Source organism: Homarus americanus, unplaced genomic scaffold (genome assembly GCF_018991925.1).
Source record: "Homarus americanus isolate GMGI-L3 unplaced genomic scaffold, GMGI_Hamer_2.0 scaffold24319, whole genome shotgun sequence".
NCBI lineage: Eukaryota > Metazoa > Arthropoda > Malacostraca > Decapoda > Nephropidae > Homarus > Homarus americanus.
Window position 1 is genome coordinate 614,180 of NW_024732443.1, and position 25,833 is coordinate 640,012.

The window sequence follows — 25,833 nt, forward strand, 5'->3', positions numbered from 1 at the left end:
GATATTAGATGACATTTATGGGGGGTTTATTAACTAGTCATACATACATACATACATGATACATACATACATACATACATGATACATACATACATACATACATACATACATACATGATACATACATACATACATACATATATACATACATACATACATACATACACACTCCTTGTAACTAAAGCATGTTAGAATATCGATTACTTTTGTTGGTTTATAGCATCTTCCTTATTCTGATTATAGGGTTAGGTTAGGTTAAGTCAGGTCAGGTCATAGGTCAGGTTAGGCCAGTAATATCCTCACCCTGTTATGATCATCTCTGTGAGTTAGGTCAGGTCATAGGTCAGGTCATACCAGCAATATCCTCACCCTGTTATGATCATCTCTGTAGGTTAGGTCAGGTAGGTCAGGTCAGTCATAGATCAGGTCAGATCATCCTGGTCAGGTTAGGTCATAGGTCAGGTCAGGTCAGGTCATAGGTCAGGTCCCCGAATATCCTCACCCTGTTATGATCATCTCTGCGTAGCTACAGACGCACCCCATTTCCCCCCGCATATGGGCCAGGCCTTCTCACTAAAACCCTGCCTCTTCTGGCCACGGGCGCCGACGGAATAGAACGCCGGAATGAGGTCTGCGGGACAGTCTGCGAGGTACGTACAGCAGGTGACGGGTGACTCGTGTAGATCCATTGAGTAGGGGTTTTCAAAGCACGGGTAACCTTGAGAGTGAAGATCAACCACCACGAGGTCATTGTGAAGCAGAACAACGAGGGCGTAAGGCTCAGCGAAATCTGTAATGGACGTTGTGTGTTAGTTGCTGACGTTAGGAGAAGCGTCAGCAGTAATCCCCCATCAGGCTCGGAAAAATCTGTAATGGATGTTGTGTGTTAGTGGCTGACGTTAGGAGAAGCGTCAGCAGTAATCCCCCATCAGGCTCGGAAAAATCTGTAATGGACGTTGTGTGTTAGTTGCTGACGTTAGGAGAGGAGTCAGCAGTAATCCCCCATCAGGCTCGGAAAAATCTGTAATGGACGTTGTTAGTGGCTGACGTTAGGAGAAGCATCAGCAAGAATCTAATGGAGTTCAGAGACTCTTAATGCTACGATGGATGTGTTCTAACCTAATCACTGGACCCCAAGCTATCCACTCATCCACACACACTCATCCACACACACCATCCACAACATCCACTTGTCTCACAGATCCCAACACACACACACACACACGCACACTATGCAGGAGACTATGTACCCAGCCCTTTTAGACCATATTGTACATTAATATATCAAATTGGTGTAAACTAATAAGGTGTGTGTAGCAGGAATGTGTTTAATTAAAATGAAAGGGAAACAGTTATGTAATTTTGAAGTCTTGTTTGTGGGTCGGATGTGGGTTGGATGTTGGTCGGATGTGGGTGTGGATGTGAGTGTGGATGTGGGTTATGGTACAAAATACTCTTTCATGTGAGAAATAACATTGTTGAAAGGTTAATATACAAAGTAATAGTAAAGTGCTATGATAACAAGTAGAAATATCCATACATACTTGTTCTCACACACACACAGTATACCTACACTGTCTAGGTCTGGTGAAAATAACACCTGTTGTATTTGTATTTTTTTTTAACCAATTGTAAACATGAATATTGAGTTTACTAAATGATTATTATTACTATTGTTTTGTTATAATTATTATTATTATTATTATTATTATTATTATTATTATTATTATTATTATTATTATTATTATTATTATTACCCTCATCACCACAATCACCACCGTCACCGTCACCACCCTCACCACCACCGTCACCACAATATTAAAGAGATCAGGTTAACTCACCGCTGGCATAAGGAGTCTCACACAAGGTAGCAAAATCAACCACATTGTGTTCCATCTCAAGTACTGTAGTAGTCTTGCCGTGAATCACCGTTATGCTCGGGGTCCTTCCGGCTCTGTCATTGGTCAGTCCTCCGGAGAAAATCACGAAGGATTCCCTGTAGGAGAAATGTTTACGTTATAGATGGGGTGAAATTTTTTAAACATTGAGGGTTGGTGACTACGGCCCTCAGAATATTGTGTAAAAAATGACATTAACATCAACCCTCCCACCTCCATCTTGGTAACCTCACCCTGTACACACCTACACCCTGTTACTACACCCATGACACACCCTGTACACACCTACACCCTGTACACACCCACACCCTGTTACTACACCCATGACACACCCTGTACACACCTACACCCTGTTACTACACCCATGACACACCCTGTACACACCCACACCCTGTTACTACACCCATGACACACCCTGTACACACCTACACCCTGTTACTACACCCATGACACACCCTGTACACACCTACATCCTGTTACTACACCCATGACACACCCTGTACACACCTACACCCTGTTACTACACCCATGACACACCCTGTACACACCTACACCCTGTTACTACACCCATGACACACCCTGTACACACCTACACCCTGTTACTACACCCATGACACACCCTGTACACACCTACACCCTCTTGATACACCCATGACACACTGTTACTACACCCATAACACACCTGTACACACCTACACCCTGTTACTACACCCATGACACACCCCTGTAACACACTCTACACCTCTGTTGATACACTCCATGACACACCCTGTACACACCCACACCCTGTTACTACACCCATGACACACCCTGTACACACCTACACCCTGTTACTACACCCATGACACACCCTGTACACACCCACACCCTGTTACTACACCCATGACACACCCTGTACACCCACACACCTGTTACTACACCCAGACACACCCTGTACACACCCACCCTGTTACTACACCCATGACACACCCTGTACACACCTACACCCTGTTACTACACCCATGACACACCCTGTACACACCTACACCCTGTTACACCCACGACACACCCTGTACACACCTACACCCTGTTACTACACCCATGACACACCTGTACACCTACACCCTGTTATACACCCATGACACACCCTGTACACACCTACACCCTGTTACTACACCCCATGACACACCCTGTACACACCCCACCTGTTACTACACCCATGACACACCCTGTACACACCTACACCCTGTTACTACACCCATGACACCCCTGTACACACCCACACCCTGTTACTACACCCAGACACACCCTGTACACACCTACACCCGTTACTACACCCATGACACACCTGTACACACCTACACCCTGTTACTACACCCAGCACACCTGTACACACCTACACCCTGTTACTACACCCATGACACCCTGTACACACACCTACACCTGTTACTACACCCCATGACACACCCTGTACACACCTACACCTGTTACTACACCCATGACACACCCTGTACACCCCACCCTGTTACTACACCCATGACACACCTACACCCTGTTGATACACTTACCCAGATTTGCTACACTTCCATTCAACCTTCTGGATGGACTTACAAGGCTCCTGCTTCCCTTCCTTATTTGTTTTGGCTGGAAAGAAAAATATAAAGTATTAGGTGTTTGGTTAGGTTAGGTTAGGTTAGGTTAGGGTTGAGTTAGGTTGGGTTAGGTTGGAGTTAGGTGTTTGGTTAGGATTAGTTGGTATTTTTTGGTAATCTGGTTGGATTATATGCATTACTATACATATATACATGCAAGTAAATCACTGTAGGTGCTCGTGATCAGGTATATGCTGATAACCACAAGGAAGAAAGAAAACACGAAGTTCCCAAGCGCTTCGTGTAATTCACATCTTCAGGGGTGAGTACAGACTAAAGGGAGATACAAAACAAAGGTGTATATATACAGAGGAGGGTGAGGTCAGTCCACAATGGTCAGGTATTAGGTAATGACCCTACTAATTTTCAAAAGCACCGCAGCAGTCGGTAGTCAGGTCAGAAGGTAAGCTGACCCAACCTTCTCACCTGGTTACAAATCTTCTTCATTACGAAATTATCCAGTTTGGTATGTACACACACACACACACACACAAACACACACACACACACACACACACACACACACACACACACACACACACACACACACACACACCATGAAATATAAATGAAGGCTTGGGACTAGTTTGTGACAGCCAGGTGGTGAGAGAGTCATCTGTGCAGACACACACACACACACACACACACACACACACACACACACACACACACACACACACACACTCACCATGGGAAATATAACAGATGAAGGCTTGGGACTAGTTTGCTTGACAGCCCAGGTGGTGAGAGAGTCATCTGTACGGGAACACATACACACACACACACAGACACACACACACACACACACACACACACACACACACACACACACACACACACACACACACACACACACACACACACACACACTCACCATGGGGAAATATAACAGATGAAGGCTTGGGACTAGTTTGTGACAGCCAGGTGGTGAGAGAGCCATCTGTACCGGAACACACACACACACACACACACACACACACACACACACACACACACACACACACACACACACATACACTCACCATGGGAAAATATAACAGATGAAGGCTTGGGACTAGTTTGCTTGACAGCCCAGGTGGTGAAGAGTCATCTGTAGGAACACATACACACACACACACACACACACACACACACACACACACACACACACACACACACACACACACACACACACACACACACACACACACACACACACACACACACACATACACTCACCATGGGGAAATATAACAGATGAAGGCTTGGGACTAGTTTGCTTGACAGCCCAGGTGGTGAGAGAGCCATCTGTATGGGAACACATAAACTGCTTCCCTTCATGGTGCCAGCTGACAGACTTGATGGACTCAGCACACTGATAGCGAACTTCTGCCACTCGACTCTTGAGATCCCACACCACCAGCTGACCGCTCTCATACCCAATTAACAGCTGTGGAGAAAGGAAAATGTTATTATGGTAGGCCTATGTTGGGTGGTAGGCCTATGGTATATCTAAGAGAGTTAATATGGTAGGCCTATGGTGTATCTATGTAAGTTATAATGGTAGGCCTATGTTGGGTGGTAGGCCTATGGTGCATCTAAGAAAGTTAATATGGTAGGCCTATGGTGTATCTAAGTTAATATGGTAGGCCTATGGTGTATCTATGTAGTTATGGTATTGAAGCCTATGTTGGGTGGTAGGCCTATGGTGCATCTAGAAAGGTTAATATGATAAGTCTATGGTACAACATATATAAGTTATGGTAGGCCTATGTTGGGTGGCAGACCAATGTAGGATGGTAGGTAGATGTAGGATGGTAGGCCTATATAAGGTAAATTAATAGGGATTAACCTAACCTAACCTAACCTAACCTAACCTAACCAACACCCATCCAGTCTCTAACAAGTAAACACAAATAAAAATGAACAGAGTAAATCAAATGTGGCACAAGACGACCGTAGACTTTCCACTGACATTTAATTTTGACTTTCACGACTTTCTCCCGAATTTCAAGAGAAAGGAAGCCCCATAAAGAACATTAGACAATTAATGGAAAGGAAGTAGCATATTTAATGAAACAGTGAGTCAGTGAGTCATAATTAAGTGAGTCAGTTAGATACGTTCTCACATCACCAGTTAGGAGGAAAACTTAACGTAGGAACCTTTGAGAATCCATCTTTGTGTGGTAGCTTAAGTGAGTCAGTTAGATACGTTCTCACATCACCAGTTAGGAGGAAAACTTAACGTAGGAACCTTTGAGAATCCATCTTTGTGTGGTATCTTAAGTGAGTCAGTTAGATACGTTCTCACATCACCAGTTAGGAGGAAAACTTAACGTAGGAACCTTTGAGAATCCATCTTTGTGTGGTAGCTTAAGTGAGTCAGTTAGATACGTTCTCACATCACAAGTTTGGAGGAAAACTTAACGTAGGAACCTTTGAGAATCCATCTTTGTGTGGTAGCTTAAGTGAGTCAGTTAGATACGTTCTCACATCACCAGTTAGGAGGAAAACTTAACGTAGGTACCTTTGAGAATCCATCTTTGTGTGGTAGCTTAAGTGAGTCAGTTAGATACGTTCTCACATCACCAGTTAGGAGGAAAACTTAACGTAGGAACCTTTGAGAATCCATCTTTGTGTGGTAGCTTAAGTGAGTCAGTTAGATACGTTCTCACATCACCAGTTTGGAGGAAAACTTGACGTAGGAACCTTTGAGAATCCATCTTTGTGTGGTAGCTTAAGTGAGTCAGTTAGATACGTTCTCACATCACCAGTTAGGAGGAAAACTTGACGTAGGAACCTTTGAGAATCCATCTTTGTGTGGTAGCTTAAGTGAGACAGTTAGATACGTTCACACATCACCAGTTAGGAGGAAAACTTAACGTAGGAACCTTTGAGAATCCATCTTTGTGGTAGCTATGAAACAAAGGATACGTTCTCACATCAATTAGTTAGAGGAAAATTTAACGTAGAACCTTTGAGAATCCATCTTTGTGGTAGTTAAGTGAGTCAGTTAGATACGTTCTCACACTCACCAAAGTTAGAGGAAAAACTTGGGTGTAGAACCTTTGAGAATCCATCTTTGTGTGGCTAAGGAGTCAGTTAGACAGCATGCTCCACATCACCAGTTAGAGTGAAAACTTAACGTGAACCTTTTGAGAACTATCTTTGTGTGTAGAAGCCATGAGCTGAAGTTAGATGTTCTCGCATCACCAGTTAGGTGGAAAACTTAACGTAGGAACCTTTGAGAACTATCTTGTGGTGGTAGCTAAGGGAGTCAGTTAGACACGTTTCACATCACCAAAGTTAGGAGGAAAACTTAATCGTAGGAACCCTTTGGAGAATCCATCTTTGTGTGGTAGCTTAAGTGAGTCAGTTAGATACGTTCTCACATCACCAGTTAGGAGGAAAACTTAACGTAGGAACCTTTGAGAATCCATCTGTGTGTGGTAGCTTAAGTGAGTCAATTAGATACGTTCCCACATCACCAGTTAGGAGGAAAACTTAACGTAGGAACCTTTGAGAATCCATCTTTGTGTGGTAGCTTAAGTGAGTCAGTTAGATACGTTCTCACATCACCAGTTAGGAGGAAAACTTAACGTAGGAACCTTTGAGAATCCATCTTTGTGTGGTAGCTTAAGTGAGTCAGTTAGATACGTTCTCACATCACCAGTTAGGAGGAAAACTTAACGTAGGAACCTTTGAGAATCCATCTTTGTGTGTTAGCTTAAGTGAGTCAGTTAGATACGTTCCCACATCACCAGTTAGGAGGAAAAATTAGCTAACAGACGCAGCTAATATACAGCACTTGAGGGTTAGTTTAGTACAGTACAGTTACAGTACACTAAGGCAAAAGTTCACACCATGGTAGACACTGTACTCGACCACTTTCACATCCACAACTGTAACGCCAGGTACACATTGACACCTGAAGATTAGCCATTTGAAGCGAATTAAAGAAAACGGTTCCCTTCTCCCATGTTTACAACGGGTAACTAAGCTATACTCACTAAGCTATACTCATGCGCCCTCTGAGTATTCGTGAACCTAACGTGCGTATTTCTGGTGCGTCCAAGCGTATGGTACGTTCGTGTGTTTTGATCAAGTGCGTTCGTGTGTATCTCTGGTGCGTTCGTGTGTATTTCTGGTGCGTTTTTGCGTATATCATGTGCGTTCGTGCGTAGCTTTAATATCTCCGTGTGTATTAAATTCACTCGTGTGTTATGTCTTTGTTTACCAATTCAAGACCTAACCTAACCTAAAACACACACACACACACACAGGCCACACACACACACACACACACACACACACACACACACACACACGCACACACACACACACACACACACACACACACACACACACACACACACACACACACAAGGGCAGTATTCACTCTCTGGTTTAATTAGACCAAACCTTAAATCGCCGACAATATGGTTTAAGGATCAATAGAGGTGTAATTAATGGCGTTTACTTCTGCCACTAACTACCCAATTAGCCTGGGGTGAGAGGTAGTTGATGTGTGTGTGTGGGGTGTGTGTGTGTGGGGGGGTGTGTGTGGGGGGGGTGGTGTGTGTGGGGGGTGTGTGTGTGTGGGGAAGAGTGTGGGTGGGGGAGTGAGGGGGTGTGGAGGTGTGTGTGCGTGGGGGAGAGGCTGTTACTAAGAATATTATTAGGGGGAAGAGGTGTAGGGGGTTTTGGGGAGAATGTTTTTCGGGGGGGAACCTAACCTAACCTAACCTAACCTAACCTAACCTAACGTTCAATTTAATCAACATTTATTAAACGAAAAATTCTGTAAATAATAATTTCTCCCGCCAAAACCTGTCAAATTTTCCCCGCCAAATCCTGTCAACTTTTTCCCGCCAAATCCTGTCAACTTTTTCCAGCCAAATCGTTCAATCTTTTCCCGCCAAATAAAACAAACTTTCACACAACAAAGGCGTCAAGTTTTCTTATCCAAAATACGTAAAATTATTTTCTCGTAGCAACATTTTATTCCTATAAAAAGTATTGAGAACTTCCCATTAGTATTTTTACCGCCAAAATATGAAAACTTTTACCCGCCAAAATATCAATACTTTTATCCGCCAAAAGTATAAGAAGTCTAACTGCTTAAAATTGGATTATTTGGCCACAATCGTCACATAATTCCCGCCAAAAGTGTTAAGGATAATTGCGCGCAAAAAAAGTCAAAATTAGGCCCCATTTTTTTGGCAAAGACTTGGCCAATATAATTTTCCTTATCTTTAGTTAATCGTCATAATAATTCCCGCCAAAAATTTAATGATTTCCCACCAAAAATATCAATATCATTACTCGTGACATTTTCCGAAATAAAATATAAATCTAGCTTTTATTGTCTATTCTTTTTATTTAAACGCCACACATTCTTGCTACCCTAACAGAAAAAAAAGATTTTCCCTGGTAAAAGTGTCCAATCTGTCACCTAAAACACCACATTCATTCCCGCCAAAAACAGTGAATACTTTCGCGCCAAAACTCGTTCCAAAATCTTTTCCCGCCAAAATACTGAATATTTACGCGCCAAAACTCCTATTCCAAAATATATTCCCGCCAAAACAATGACAATTTTCGCGTCAAACCGTCAAACAGGAATTGGCGGGCAAATACCTGAGAAGCGTTCCGGCGGCAAGTGTCCAATCCACCGATGTGGCTAAAATGCAACGTCAAGCCGCAGGAAATGTGGAAAAACTACCCCCATATTTTGAGGCCGATTTCTGATGATTTCAATAATGGAGTTGAACTGAGGACGATACGGCGAGTGGTGTTGATAAGTGGGCGTGTTTATGAGAGAGAGAGAGAGAGAGAGAGAGAGAGAGAGAGAGAGAGAGAGAGAGAGTCCAATTTCTCTCTCTCTAGGGGTAAATTTATTGTACTCAACGATTTCATATGGTACTCTAGGGGTCAAGTCATCATACTCAAGGGGTTAAGTTCATCATACTCAAGGGGTTAAGTCATCATACTCAAGGGGTTAAGTTCATCATACTCAAGGAATTAAGTCATCATACTCAAGGGGTCAAGTCATCATACTCAAAGGGTCAAGTCATCATACTCAAAAGGGTTAAGTCATCATACTCAATATTCACCTAAATTTGCCGTCTTAATGAACTTCAGCACTGCAATACCATCTAGGTTAGGTTAGGTTAGGTGAACTCTTACAGGAAGTCACCTAGAGTAGTCTCCTACTTATTCCACAGTCACCTAGCATCACCTAACGATTCACAACAGAGTTGTATTTCTAATCATAACATAACCTAACCGACTGTCACCAAAAATCGCCTTGAGGTCAATTAGGGTTCAAACTACCTTAAACTCACCTAAAACTATCATAAGTTGAAACTAAACACCTAAATTCACCTTAAACTACCCAAAGACCAATTAGATCACGCTTCATTTAAAGAAACTCTCACTTAAAACCACCCCGTAGTTAAATTAATCCACACAAAAGCGGCCAATCAGACGACACGAGCCTTGAAATCATCACCACTTCCTAACTTGCCCAAGAACGAACAAAAAACGGGTTAAAATCTCTCCAGACCAGCAGTGTAGGGGGTGGGGGTGCCCAGTCCCTGTGAAAACTTCTCTCTTCCACGACACGAAGTAATTTTCACATGTTTGAAGATCCTCGTTCATGGATTTCTTTATTCCGACCGTAAAAGTTTATTTCTGGTCATTATTATTATTTTTGTTATTATTATTATTATTATCATTATTATTTTCATGTTCCATTTATTAATTCTCTCTCTCTCTCTCTCTCTTAAAATCCTCTATTATCCATGTTTTACTTCTTTCATATTCTGTTACATACATACATACATACATACAGACATATATATATTTTCAATTAATAACGTGAGTAAAAGTATTGAAAAGAAAGCGTTGATAATTGGGTGGAGAGAGAGAGAGAGAGAGATTATCTGTCGAGATTTCGGAAATAGAGAAAGAAGTTTAACTCGTGTTCCCTCCCTCCCTCCCTCACCTTCCCCTCCTTCCTCCTTCCTTCCCTCCCTCCTCCCTCCTCCCTCCCTCACTCCCCTCTAATATAATTCACACACAATTTTCTACCCAAACAATTACAAACAACAACTTAAAACAGACAGACAGACAGACAGAGAGACAGACAGACACACACACAGACAGACAGACACAGACAACCCCACATTCTGACCAATTAAGTGACAAACAGACAGACAGACCATCACCAGGTAAATACAGGTAAGATAATTAAAGGTACTCACCTTGCTGGGATCAACAGGACAGTCGCTCAAGTGGACAACAGATCCTGGGTGAGTCTTGCGAGACCTGTGGGGGACAACAACAACAACTGTAATAATAACAACAACAACAACTGTAATAATAATAATAATAATAATAACAATAATAATAACAATAACAATAATAATAATAATAATAATAATAATAATAATAATAATATATGGGTACATTTACTACCACTACCACCACTACCACTACTTACCACACACACATCACTACCACCACCACACACCACCTACCACCACCACACACCACACCACTATCACCACCAACACCACACACGCAATCTCCATCTAAATATACAATTCCTACGGCCATTTAAAGCAAAGTTTCTCCTCAAAAGCAAATTAGTTCTTTATGAATCCTAACGCAGATATAATGACCTTTATTGTCGTCATTAGTAACAAGTTAAAGGCACAGAGGTGAGCCTAACTTGCATCCTAATGAACAATTAAAAATATTGGTGGTTAATTTGGTTATGTCTGGCAGCGAGAACTGATTTAGTCAGCTTCTGCGCATGCGTGAGTGGTTCGGTTTGTTTACGTTTGGTTTCGCGCGCTTTTTATTATTTATTTTATGGAGAGTCAATCACAGTAGACAGTGATGAAGTGTCACCCGTCCTGACAGAATACAAACAATAGACAAATTGCTGTCAATACAAAGTCATTCATCCCGAGGGAGTGACAGCTTTCCCGAAAACCCGACAGAATCCTGCATCAACCCGACAGACAGTCAAACAGATACACATACGTTCTCACATCACCAGTTAGGAGGAAAACTTAACGTAGGAACCTTTGAAATCTTACATCTTTGTGTGGTAGCTTAAGTGAGTCAGTTGAATACGTTCTTACATCACCAGTTAGGAGGAAAGAAACTTAACAGGAACGCTGAGAATCCCATCTTTGTGTGGTAGCTTAAGTGAGTCAGTTAGATACGTTCTCACATCACCCGTTAGGGAGGAAAGAAAACTTAACGTAGGAACCTTTGAATCCATCTGTGTGTGGTAGCTTAAGTGGAGTCAGTTAGATACGTTCTCACATCACCAGTTAGGAAAACTTAACGTAGGAACCTTTGAGAATCCATCTGTGTGTGTGGTAGCTTAAGTGAGTCAGTTAGATACGTTCTCACATCACCAGTTAGGAGGAAAAACAACGTGGAACCTTTGAGAATCCCATCTTTGTGTGGTAGCTTAAGTAGATCAGTTAGATACGTTCTCACATCACCAGTTAGGGAAAACTTAACATGGAACCTTTGAGAATCCATCTGTATTATGGTAGCTTAAGTGGAGTCAGTTAGATACGTTCTCACATCACCAGTTGGGAGAAAACTTAACATGGAACCTTTGAGAATCCATCTGTGTGTGTTAGCTTAAGTGAGTCAGTTGAATACGTTCTCACATCACCAGTTAGGAGAAGAAAACTTAACGTAGGAACCTTTGAGAATCCATCTGTGTGTGGTAAGCAAGTGAAGTCCAGTTAGATACGTTCTCACATCACCAGTTAGGAGAAAACTTAACATCAGGAACCTTTGAAATCCATCTTGTGGTAGCTTAAAGTGGAGAATCCAGTTAGATACGTTCTCACATCACCAGTTAGGAGAAAACTTAACGTAGGAACCTTTTGAGAATCCATCTGTGTGTGGTAGCAAGTGAAGGTCAGTTAGATGCGTTCTCCATCTCACCAGTTAGGAGAGAAAACTTAGCGTGAGGAACCTTTGAGAATCATCTGTGTGTGTTAAGCAGTGGAGTCAGTTAGATACGTTCTCCATGACCAGTTAGGAGGAAAACTCAGCATGGGAACCTTTGAGAAGATCCATCTCTGTGTGTGGTAGCTTAAGTGAGTCAGTTAGAATGCGTTTCTCCCACATCACCAGTTAGGAGGAAAGAAACTTAACGTAGGAACCTTTGAGAATCCATCTGTGTTGGCTTAAGTGAGTCAGTTAGATACGTTCTCACATCACCAGTTAGGAGAAAACTTAACGTAAAGACCTTTGAGAATCCATCTGTGTGTGGTAGCAAGTGAGTCAATTTAGATACGTTCTCACATCACCAGTTAGGAGAAAACTTAACGTAGGAACAGCGAAATCCCATCTGTGTTAGTATTTAAGCAAGTGAGTCAGTTAGATGCGTTCTCCACATCACCAGTTAGGAGGAAAACTTAACGCCGGAACCTTTGAAATCCATCTGTGTGTGGTAACCCAAAGTGAGGAGTCAGTTAGATACGTTCTCCACATCACCAGTTAGGAGAAAAACTTAACGTAGGAACCTTTGAGAATCCATCACGTATTAATGTTAGCTTAAAGTGGAGTCAATTGAATGCGTTCTCATCACCAGTTAAGGAAGAGGAAAAACTTAACGTAAGACCTTTGAGAATCCATCTGTGTGTGGTAGCTTAGTGAGTCAGTTAGATACGTTCTCACATCACCAGTTAGGAGAAAGAAAACTTAACATCGGAACCTTTGAAGTCATCTTTGTGTGGTACAGCAAGTGAGTCAGTTAGATACGTTCTCACATCACCAGTTAGGAGAAGAAAACCTAACGTAGGAACCTTTGAGAATCCATCTTTGTGTGGTAACCAAAGTGAGTCAGTTAGATACGTTCTCACATCACCAGTTAGGAGGAAAACTTAACGTAGGAACAGCGAGAATCCGTATCTTTATTAATGGAAGCTTAGAGTAAGGTCAGTTAGATACGTTCTCCATCACCAGTTAGGAGAAAACTTAACGTAGGAACCCTTTGAGAATCCATCTTTGTGTGGTAGCTTAAGTGGAGTCAGTTAGATACGTTCTCCACATCACCCAGTTAGGAGAAAACTTAGCATAGGAACCTTTGAGAATCCATCTTTGTGTGGTAACCCAAAGTGAGTCAGTTAGATACGTTCTCACATCACCAGTTAGGAGGAAAACTTAACGTAGAACCTTTGAGAATCCATCTTTTGTGTGTGGTAGCAAGTGAGTCAGTTAGATACATTCTCACATCACCAGTTAGGAGGAGAAAACTTAACGTAAGACATTTGAGAATCCATCTTTGTGTGGTAAGCAAAGTGAGTCAGTTAGATACGTTCTCACATCACCAGTTAGGGAGGAAAACTTAACGTGGAACCTTTGAGAATCCATCTTTGTGTGGTAAGCAAGTAGGTCAGTTAGATACGTTCTCCACATCACCCGTTAGGAGGAAAACTTAACGTAAAGGAACCTTTGAGAATCCATCTTTGTGTAGTAGCTTAGTGAGTCAGTTAGATACGTTCTCATCACCAGTTAGGAGAGAAAACTTAACGTAGGAACCTTTGAACCTTTGAGAATCCATCTTTGTGTGGTAGCAAGTGAGTCAGTTAGATACGTTCTCACATCACACGTTAGGAGGAAAACTTAACGTGGAACCTTTGAGAATCCATCTTTGTGTGGCTTAAAGTGAGTCAGTTAGATACAGTGTGTGTGAACAGAATTTTCTCTCTCTCTCTCTCTCTCTCTCTCTCTCTCTCTCTACTAAGGATCACTGGTTCGATCCCGGGGCCCCCATAGTCAATCCAAGTGTGAATGGGTACCTTATGTTATAGTTGAGTAAGTGAAGGTGTTAGGTTAGGTTTAGTTAGGTGATAGGAAGAGAGAGGAGATGTGTGTGTGTGTGTGTGTGTGTGTGTGTGTGTGTGTGTGTGTGTGTGTGTGTGTGTGTATGTGTGTTTGAGGCGTTCATAATCGTGTTATTCTTTGAACTAGTTCACACGCGTTTCCGAGAGAGAGAAAAAGAGAGAGAGATTCTGTCACACACACTACAGGTGAGTCAGGTCATTTGTGCCATTAGTATATTAACACACAGGTAAGTTCTATCCATTACCTGTTAATTAACTTCACAGGTGTGTTAAATTCCTAAAGTCACGTGTTAAATTATCAGTCATGTTCAGTAGTCAGTCATATTAAATTGTCAGTCATGTTAAACTGCCATATGAAATGGGTATTCAAATCTCTCTCTCTCTCTCTCTCTCTCTCTCTCTCTCTCTCTCTCTCTCTCTCTCCTGTATTGATCTCTGGCTGTAGACAAGTGAAATTAAGTTACTCTCACCAGTGTTACAGACAGACAGACAGACAGACAGACAGACAGACAGACGGACAGACAGACAGAAACATACAGACAGAAACATAGACAGAAACATACAGACAGACAGACAGAAACATAGAGACAGGCAGACACAGACAGACAGACAGACAGAGACAGACAGACAGACAAAACGAACAGACAGGCAGACACAGACGAACCAGACAAAACAGACAGACAGGCAGACACAGACAGACAGACAGACAGAGACAGACAGACAGACAGAAACAGACAGACAGAAACAGACAGACAGACACAGACAGAAACAGACAGACAGACAGACAGACAGACAGACAGAAACAGACGGACAGAAACAGACAGACAGAAACAGACAGACAGAAACAGACAAACAGACAGAAACAGACAGACAGACAGACAGACAGACATAAACATAGAGACAGAAACATAGACAGACAGACAGAAACAGACAGACAGACAGACAGAAACAGACACACAGACAGACAGACGGACAGACGGACGAACGAAACACACGGACAGACAGACAGACAGAAACATACAGACAGACAGACGAAAAAGAACAGACAACAGACAGACAGACAGACGGAGAACATAAACATACAGACAGACAGACAGACAGAAACAGACAGACAGACAGACAGACAGACAGACAGACGGACAGACATAAACATACAGACAGACGACAGACAGACAACAAAGAAACGACGACACAGACAGACAGAAACGAACAGACAGACAGACAGACAGACGGACGAACAGAAACATACAGACAGACAGACGGACGAAACATACAGACAGAAACATACAGACAGACAGACAGACAGAAACAGACAGACACACAGAAAGAAACATACAGACAGACAGACAGACAGACAGACAGACAGACAGACAGACGGACAAAAAGAAACATACAGACAGACAGACAGACAGAAACAGACAGACAGACAGACAGAAACATACAGACAGACGAACAGAAACAGACAGACACGAACCAGAAACATACAGACGAACAGACAGAAACAGACAGACAGACAGACAGACAGACAGAAACATACGGACAGACAGACAGAGCAGAAACAGACAGACAGACAGACAGAAACAGACAGACAGACAGACAGACAGAAACAGACGAACAGACAGACAAGAAACAGAAACAGACAGACAGACAGACAGAAACATACAGACAGACAACAGACAGAAACAGACAGACAGACGAAAGAAACAGACAGACAGACAGACAAACATACAGACAGACAGACGAAACACAGACGAGACAGACAGAAACAGACAGACAGACAGACAGACAGACAAGACGGCGGACGAACGGACAGACAGAGAAACAGACAGACAGACAGACAGACGGACAGACGGACGGACAAAGAAACAGACATACAGACAGACAGACAGACAGACAGACAGACGGACAGACGGACAGACAAACATACAGACAGACAGACGGACAGACAGACAAACAGACAGACAGACAGACAGACAGAAACAGACAGACAGACAGACAGACGGACAAGAAACAGACAGACAGAAACAGAACAGACCAGAAACAGACAGAAAGAAACAGACAGACAGACAGACAGACAGAAACAGACAGACGGACAGATAAACATACAGACAGACAGAAATGACAGACAGACGAGACGAAACAACAGACAGACAGACAGACAGAAACAGACAGACAGACAGGCAGAAACAGACAACAGACAGACGAAGACAGACGGACAGACGGACAAACAGAAACAGACAGACAGACAGACAGACGGACAGACAGAACAGACAAACAGAACAGACAGACAGACAGACAGACAGACAGACGGACAGACAGACAGACAGCAAAACAAACGAACGAACGACAGACAGAACAGACAGGCAGAAACAGACGAACAGACAGACGGACAGACGGACAGACAGAAACAGACAAACAGACAGACAGACAGACAGACGAAACATACAGACAACAGACAGGAACAGACAGACAGAACAGACAACAACAGACAGAAACAACGACAGACAGACAGACAGAGAACAGACAGACAGACAGACAGAAACAGACAGACAGACAGACAGACGAACAGACAGACGGACAGACGGACGGGCAAGAAACAGACAGACAGACAGCGGACAGACGGACAGACAGAAACAGACAGACGAACAGACGGACAGACAGACAGACAGACAGACAGACGGACAGACGGACAGACAGAAACGAACAACGAACCAGACAGACGAAGACGGACAGAAACAGACAGACAGACAGACGGACAGACGGACGGACAGAAACAGACAGACAGACAGACAGACAGACAGACGGAAACATACAGACAGACAGACAGACAGACAGACGACAACACACAGACAGACAGAAACACAGACAGAAACGAAGACAGAAACAGACAGACAGACAGACAGACAGACAGACAGCAGACAGAAACATACGACAGACAGAGAACAACACAGACAGAAACATACAGACAGAAACAGACAGGCAAGAAACATACAGACAGACAGAAACAGACAGACAGACAGACAGAGACAGACAGAAACATAGGCAGAAACATACAGACAGACAGACAGACAAACATACAGACAGACAGAAACAGACAGACAGACAGACAGACAGAAACATACAGACAGACAGACAGACAGACAGACAGACAGAAACATACAAGACAGACAGAAACAGAGACAGAAACAGACAGACAGACAGAAACAGACATACAGACAGACAGACAGACGACAGACAGAAACATACAGACAGACAGAAACAGACAGACAGACAGACAAACAGACAGACAGACAGACAGACAGACACATACAGACAGACAGACAGACAGACAGACAGAAACATACAGACAGACAGAAACAGACAGACAGACAGACAGACAGAAACATAGACAGACAGACAGACAGACAGACAGACAGACAGACAGACAGACGTGGGTGGATGCAAATAAAGAGAAAAAATGGTAATTATTCTCTGGCTTCAGTACAGCGGTGAGTGGGGAACCAGCTGTTGGTGGTGATAGTGAAGCTGTTGGTGGTGATAGTGAAGCCTGTGGTGGTGATAGTGAAGCTGTTGGTGGTGATAGTGAAGCCCTGTGGTGGTGAGTGAAGCCTGTTGGTGGTGATAGTGAAGCCTGTGGTGGTGATAGTGAAGCCTGTGGTGGTGATAGTGAAGCTGTGGTGGTGATTGAAGCTGGTGGTGATAGTGAAGCCTGTGGTGGTGATAGTGAAGCCCTGTGGTGGTGATATGAAGCTGTTGGTGGTGTAGTGAAGCTGTTGGTGGTGATAGTGAGCTGTGGTGGTGATAGTGAAGCTGTTGGTGTGATAGTGAACCTGTGGTGGTGATAGTGAAGCTGTTGGTGGTGATAGTGAAGCTGTTGGTGGTGATAGTGAAGCCCTGTGGTGGTGATAGTGAAGCTGTTGGTGGTGATAGTGAAGCTGTTGGTGGTGATAGTGAAGCTGTTGGTGGTGATAGTGAAGCTGTTGGTGATGATAGTGAAGCTGTTGGTGGTGATAGTGAAGCTGTTGGTGGTGATGAAGCCCTGTGGTGGTGATAGTGAAGCTGTTGGTGGTGATAGTGAAGCTGTTGGTGGTGATAGTGGCTGTTGGTGGTGATGAAGCCTGGTGGTGATAGTGAAGCTGTTGGTGGTGATAGTGAAGCTGTTGGTGGTGATAGTGAAGCTGTTGGTGGTGATGAAGCCCTGTGGTGGTGTGGAAGCTGTTGGTGGTGATAGAAGCTGGTGGTGATAGTGAAGCTGTTGGTGGTGATATGGCTGTTGGTGGTGATGAAGCCCTGTGGTGGTGATAGTGAAGCTGTTGGTGGTGATAGTGAAGCTGTTGGTGGTGATAGTGAAGCTGTTGGAGGTGATAGTGAAGCTGTTGGTGGTGATAATGAAGCCTGTGGTGGTGATAGTGAAGCTGTTGGTGGTGATAGTGAAGCTGTTGGTGGTGATGAAGCCCTGTGGTGGTGATAGTGAAGCTGTTGGAGGTGATAGTGAAGCTGTTGGTGGTGATGAAGCCCTGTGGTGGTGATAGTGAAGCTGTTGGTGGTGATAGTGAAGCTGTTGGTGGTGATAGTGAAGCTGTGTGGTGGTGATGAAGCCCTGTGGTGGTGGTGACCCTGTGGTGGTGATGTGGCTGTTGGTGGTGATAGTGAAGCCTGTGGTGGTGATAGTGAAGCCCTGTGGTGGTGATAGTGAAGCCCTGTTGGTGGTGATGAAGCCTGTGTGTGATAGTGAAGCTGTTGGTGGTGATAGTGAAGCTGTTGGTGGTGATAGTGAAGCCTGTGGTGGTGATAGTGAGCTGTTGGTGGAGCTGGGATAGAGCTGTTGGTGGTGATAGTGAAGCTGTTGGTGATGAAGCCCTGTGGTGGTGATAGTGAGCCCTGTTGGTGGTGATAGTGAAGCCTGTGGTGGTGATGACCCTGTGGTGTGATAGTGAAGCCCTGTTGGTGGTGATGAAGCCCTGTGGTGGTGATAGTAAGCTGTTGGTGGTGATAGTGAAGCTGTTGGGTGGTGATAGAAGCTGTTGGTGGTGATAGTGAAGCCCTGTTGGTGGTGATAGTGAGCCCTGTGGTGGTGATAGTGAAGCCCTGTTGGTGGTGATAGTGAAGCCTGTGGTGGTGATAGTGAAGCCCTGTTGGTGGTGATGAAGCCCTGTGGTGGTGATAGTGAGCTGTTGGTGGTGAAGTGAAGCTGTTGGTGGTGATGTAGAAGCTGTTGGTGGTGATGAACTGTTGGTGGTGATAGTGAAGCCCTGTGGTGGTGATAGTGAAGCCCTGTGGTGGTGATAGTAAGCCCTGTGGTGGTGATAGTGAAGCCCTGTTGGTGGTGATGAAGCCTGTGGTGGTGATAGTGAGCTGTTGGTGGTGATGAAGCCCTGTGGTGGTGATAGTGACCCTGTTGGTGGTGATAGTGAAGCCCTGTGGTGGTGATAGTGAAGCTGTTGGTGTGGTGATAGTGAGCCCTGTTGGTGGTGATGTGAAGCTGTGGTGGTGATAGGTAAGCCCGTGGTGGTGATAGTGAAGCCCTGTGGTGGTGATAGTGAGCCTGTTGGTGGTGATGGTGAAGCCCTGTGGTGGTGATAGTGAAGCCCTGTTGGTGGTGATGGTGAGCCCTGTGGTGGTGATAGTGAAGCTGTTGGTGGTGATAGTGAAGCCCTGGTGGTGGTGATAGTGAAGCCCTGTGGTGGTGATAGTGAAGCCCTGTGGTGGTGATAGTGAAGCTGTTGGTGGTGATAGTGAGCCTGTTGGTGGTGAGTGAAGCTGTTGGTGGTGATAGTGAAGCCCTGTTGGTGGTGATAGTGAAGCCCTGTGGTGGTGATAGTGAAGCCCTGTGGTGGTGATAGTGAAGCCCTGTTGGTGATATGAAGCCCTGTTGGTGATGGTGAAGAAGCCCTGTGGTGGTGATAGTGAGCCCTGTGGTGGTGATAGTGAAGCCCTGCATTGAAACCTTCCATAATAGTAGTGTGTCACCATCACTATCACCACTACCACCACCATCACTACCACCTATTCAGTTCTCTCTCACAGGTGGCGCCAACTAGCGGTCAAAAACATCAATTATAATGTCAACAAACAGATCTATTTTATTTGACTGTGACCAATTCAGCCTCGTCTGCCACCACAGATCTGGTTGGTTGTGATTTGGTTAGGTTAGGTTGTGATTTGGTTAGAGTTGTGATTGGTTAGGTTGTGATTTGGTTAGGTTAGGTTAGTTGTGATTTGGTTAGGTTAGGTTGTGATTTGGTTAGGTTAGGTTGTGATTTGGTTAGGTTAGGTTGTGATTTGGTTAGGTTAGGTTGTGATTTGGTTAGGTTAGGTTGTGATTTGGTTAGGTTGGGGTTGTGATTTGGTTAGGTTGTGATTTGGTTAGGTTAGGTTGTGATTTGGTTGGGTTGTGATTTGGTTAGCTTGTGATTTGGTTAGGTTAGGTTGTGATTTGGTTAGGTTAGTGATTTGGTTAGGTTAGGGTTGTGATTTGGTTAGGTTGTGATTTGGTGAGCTTGTGATTTGGTTAGGTTAGGTTGTAGTTGGTTAGGTTAGGTTGTGATTTGGTTAGGTTAGGTTGTGATTTGGTTGGGTTGTGATTTGGTTAGGTTGGGTTGTGATTTGGTTAGGTTAGGTTGTGATTTGGTTAGGTTAGGTTGTGATTTGGTTAGGTTGTGATTTGGTTAGGTTAGGTTGTGATTTGGTTAGGTTGTGATTTGGTTGGCTTTGATTTGGTTAGGTTAGGTTGTGATTTGGTTAGGTTAGGTTGTGATTTGGTTAGAGTTAGGTTATGATTTGGTTAGGTTAGGTTGTGATTTGGTTTGGTTAGGTTGTGTTGGTTAGGTTAGGTTGTGATTTGGTTAGGTTAGGTTGTGATTTGGTTAGGTTAGGTTGTGATTTGGTTAGGTTAGGTTGTGATTTGGTTAGGTTAGGTTGTGATTTGGTTAGGTTGGTTGGTTAGGTTAGGTTGTGATTTGGTTAGGTTGTGATTTGGTTAGCTTGTGATTTGGTTAGGTTAGGTTGTGATTTGGTTAGGTTAGGTTGTGATTTGGTTAGGTTAGGTTGTGATTGGTTAGGTTAGGTTGTGATTTGGTTAGGTTAGGTTGTGATTTGGTTAGGTTAGGTTGTGATTTGGTTTGGTTAGGTTGTGATTTGTTAGGTTAGGTTGTGATTTGGTTAGGTTAGGTTGTGATTTGGTTAGGTGGGTTGTGATTTGGTTAGGTTGTGATTTGGTTAGGTTAGGTTGTGATTTGTTAGGTTAGGTTGTGATTGGTTAGGTTAGGTTGTGATCTGGTTAGGTTGGGTTGTGATTTGGTTAGGTTAGGTTGTGATTTGGTTAGGTTAGGTTGTGATTTGGTTAGGTTAGGTTGGCGGTTGGTTAGGTTGTGATTTGGTTAGGTTAGGTTATTCTTCAACTATCTCTACCAACCCAATCAATCTTTAACAACCTCCCCTAACAACCCCCCAAAACACAAACTAGGTACTCACAGTTCAATTGCCTTGTTCCAGTTGATAATGTAACCAGATAGTTGAAACAGCTCAATATTAACAATATGTATATTCCCTCTCTCAGTCCCTACGTACAGCCACTTGCTCTGGAAAGGCAGGTGTAGACAGGTGATTCTGCAAGGAGAGAGACATCACCTGAGCCCTGGGTCACTTGGGACACAGGTGATTCTGCAAGGAGAGGAGACTAATTAGCACACCTGAGACACCTGGGTCACTATATTGGGACACTACAGGTGATTCTGCAAGGAGAGAGACTAATTAGCACACCTGAGACACACCTGGTCCTATATTGGGACACTACAGGTGATTCTGCAAGAGAGAACTAATTAACACCTGGGACACCTGGGTCACTATATTGGGACACTACAGGTGATTCTGCAAGGAGAGGAGATAATTAGCACACCTGAGACACACCTGGGTCACTATATTGGGACACTACAGGTGATTCTGCAAGGAGAGGGACAATTACACACCTGAGACACCTGGGTCACTATATTACACACAACCAGAACTAATTACACACCTGAGACACCCGTCACTATATTGGGACACTACAGGTGATTCTGCAAGGAGAGACTAATTACACACCTGGGACACCTGGGTCACTATATTGGGACACTACAGGTGATTCTGCAGGAGAGGAGACTAATTAGCACACCTGAGACACACCTGGGTCACTATGTTGGGACCTATATTGGGACACTATAGAACCATATTGGACACTAGACACACTTGGGACACTATACTGGGACACCATATTGGGACACTATTGGGACACTATATTGGGACACTATATTGAGACACTATATTGGGACACTATTGGGACACTATACTGGGACACTATATTGGGACACTATACTGGGACACTATATTGGGACACTATATTGGGACACTATATTGGGACACTATACTGGGACACTATATTGGGACACTATATTGGGACACTATATTGGGACACTATCTGGGACACTATATTGGACACTATATTGGGACACTACTGGGACACTATACTGGGACACTATATTGGGACTATATTGGGACACTACTGGGACACTATCTGGACACTATTGACAGAATATACTGGACACATTGGACACTATATTGGACACTCACATATCTGGGACACACTATATTGGGACACTTCTACACTATCAACACTCGGACACAGACACTAGAACACTCTAGACACTACTGGGACTATACTGGGACACATCTGGGACACTACTGGGACACTATACTGGGACACTATACTGGGACACATACTGGGACACTATATGGGGACACTATACTGGGACGCTATGCTGTGACACTATATTGGGACACTATATTTGGAAACTATGGGACACCATACTGGGACACTAACTGGGACACATACTGGGACACTATATTGGGACACTATATTGGGACACTACACTGGGACACTATACTGGGACACAATATTGGACACTTACAGGGACACTATATTGGGACACTATACTGGGACACTATACTGGGACACTCTTGACATATCACTGGACACTATAGACACACTACTGGGACACTATACTGAGACACTATATAGACACACTACTGGGACACTATACTGAGACACTATAGACACACTACTGGGACACTATACTGGACACACACCTGGGACACTATACTGTGACACTATAAGACACACTATAGACACTACTGGGACACTATAGAGACACTACTGGGACACTATACTGGGACACTACTGGGACACTATACTGAGACACTAAACTGGGACACTACTGGGACACTATACTGACACTATACTGGGACACTATACTGGGACACTATACTGACGCCATACTGCACTATATTAGACACTATTTGAGAACTATACTAGACACTATATTGGGATACTATATTGGACGCTATACTGAACACTATATTGGGACACTATATTGGGACACTATTGGGACACTACGCTGGGACACTATACTGGGACACATTAGGACACTTTACAGGACACTATTGTGACACTATATTGGGACACTATACTGGGACACTATATTGGGACACTACAGACACTATACACACAGCACTGGGACACTACTGTGACACTAGACACTATATAGACACACCACTGGGACACTTACACCATAGACACACCACTGGGACACCATACTGTGACACTATACACACCACTGGGACACTATACTGTGACACTACAGACACACCACTGGGGACACCATACTGGGACACTATAGCACCACTGGGGACACTATACTGTGACACTATATAGACACACCACTGGGACACTATACTGTGACACTATAGACACACTTTCACTGGACACTATATACACACAGCACTGGGATACCACTGTGACACCACACTAGACACACCACTGCACACTACACACTATAGACACACCACTGGACACTATACTGGACACTAAGACACACCACTGGGACACCATACCGTGACACCAAGACACACCATTGGGACACCATAGTGACACTACAGACACACCACTGACACCATACCGGGACACTATAGACACACCACTGACACCATACTGGGACACCATAGACAACACTGCAACTACACTGACACTATAGACACAATCACTGGGGACACTATACTGGGACACCATAGACACCTCACTGACACCACATAAGACACACTACTGGACACTATACACACTATAGACACACTACTGGGACACTATACTAGACACTATAGACACTACTGGGACACACTGGGACACTATACTGTGACACACCACTGGGACACTATACTGTGACACTATAGACACACTACTGGGACACTATACTGTGACACTATAGAAACACTACTGGGACACTATACTGACACTATATAACAATTATACTGTGACACTATATTATCACAGGAATGAGTTAAGTCTGTAGACACACATTACTTTTAACAATATGACCAAAATTAGGTTGGACTGTAAACACTGAGTCAATGAAATATGGTTAGGTTAGGTTTGGTAACTCTCTACTCTCTCTCTCTCTTCTCACACGCACTCTCTCTCTCTCTCTCTCTCACACCCTCTCTCTCACACCTCTCTCTCTCTCTCTCACTCTCACACTCTCTCTCACACTCTCTCTCTCTCTCACACTGTCTCTCTCTCTCTCACACTCTCTCTCACCTCACTCTCTCTCTCTCTCTCACACTCCTCTCACACTCTCTCTCTCTCTCACACTGTCTCTCTCACACACTCTCTCACACTCTCCCTCTCACACACTCTCTCTTCTCACACACGCACTCCGTCTCTCACCTCACACACTCTCTCTCACTCACCTCTCTCGCTGGAACTTGAGAGAATGCACTATTTCCGGACGCTTCTGCCGGTAGTTCCACAGATGCAGGTTGTCATCGGCAGTAGCGGCAACAAGAGCTCCTTCATTTATGAGGAACAGAACGTGCATTACAGCGGCTTCAGATTCATGGCGAACGTGGACATCTACCCCAGGCTGTCCGATACTTGAACGTGAGTTAAGGAATGTTTTAAAACGTTCATAGTCACAGGGATAGGGATACACAAACAGTTTTACGTTCATAGTCACAGGGATACACAAACAGTTTTACGTTCATAGTCAGAGGATAGATGGACAGTTTTACGTTCATAGTCACGGATAGATGAACAGTTTACGTTCATAGTCACAGGGATAGATGGATAGTTTTACGTTCATAGTCACAGGGATAGATGGACAGTTTTACGTTCATAGTCACAGGGATAGATGGATAGTTTTACGTTCATAGTCACAGGGATAGATGGACAGTTTACGTTCATAGTCACAGGGATAGATGAACAGTTTTACGTTCATAGTCAGAGGATAGATGGACAGTTTTACGTTCATAGTCACAGGGTAGATGGACAGTTTTACGTTCATAGTCACAGGGATAGATGAACAGTTTTACGTTCATAGTCAAGGGATAGATGGACAGTTTTACGTTC

At 43.8% G+C, this 25,833-nt stretch overlaps 1 protein-coding gene across 1 annotated transcript; it reads right to left on the reverse strand.

The window, feature by feature from the left end:
• Positions 1-507: 507 nt before the first annotated feature.
• LOC121868875 (syntaxin-binding protein 5-like) lies at positions 508-25,435 on the reverse strand. The gene is made up of 7 exons (XM_042369866.1): positions 25,176-25,435; positions 21,873-22,007; positions 10,776-10,839; positions 4,747-4,957; positions 3,445-3,520; positions 1,841-1,995; positions 508-789 (listed from the first exon to the last, which is right to left on the reverse strand). Exons 1-7 carry the CDS (start codon positions 25,433-25,435, stop codon positions 512-514), a joined length of 1,179 nt encoding a protein of 392 aa, XP_042225800.1. The 3' UTR covers positions 508-511.
• Positions 25,436-25,833: the final 398 nt, after the last annotated feature.

Bases quoted from the DNA above. Each gene is read 5' to 3' on its own strand.
- LOC121868875 (XM_042369866.1), bottom strand. From the start codon at position 25,435: ATGAACGTAAAACTGTTTGTGTATCCCTATCCCTGTGACTATGAACGT. The intron at 1,996-3,444 runs GTAAGTGTATCA...TTTCTCCTACAG, and splicing joins TGGAAGTGTAGCAAATCTGG to GGAATCCTTCGTGATTTTCT. The intron at 790-1,840 runs GTGAGTTAACCT...CGTCCATTACAG, and splicing joins TGAGACTCCTTATGCCAGCG to ATTTCGCTGAGCCTTACGCC.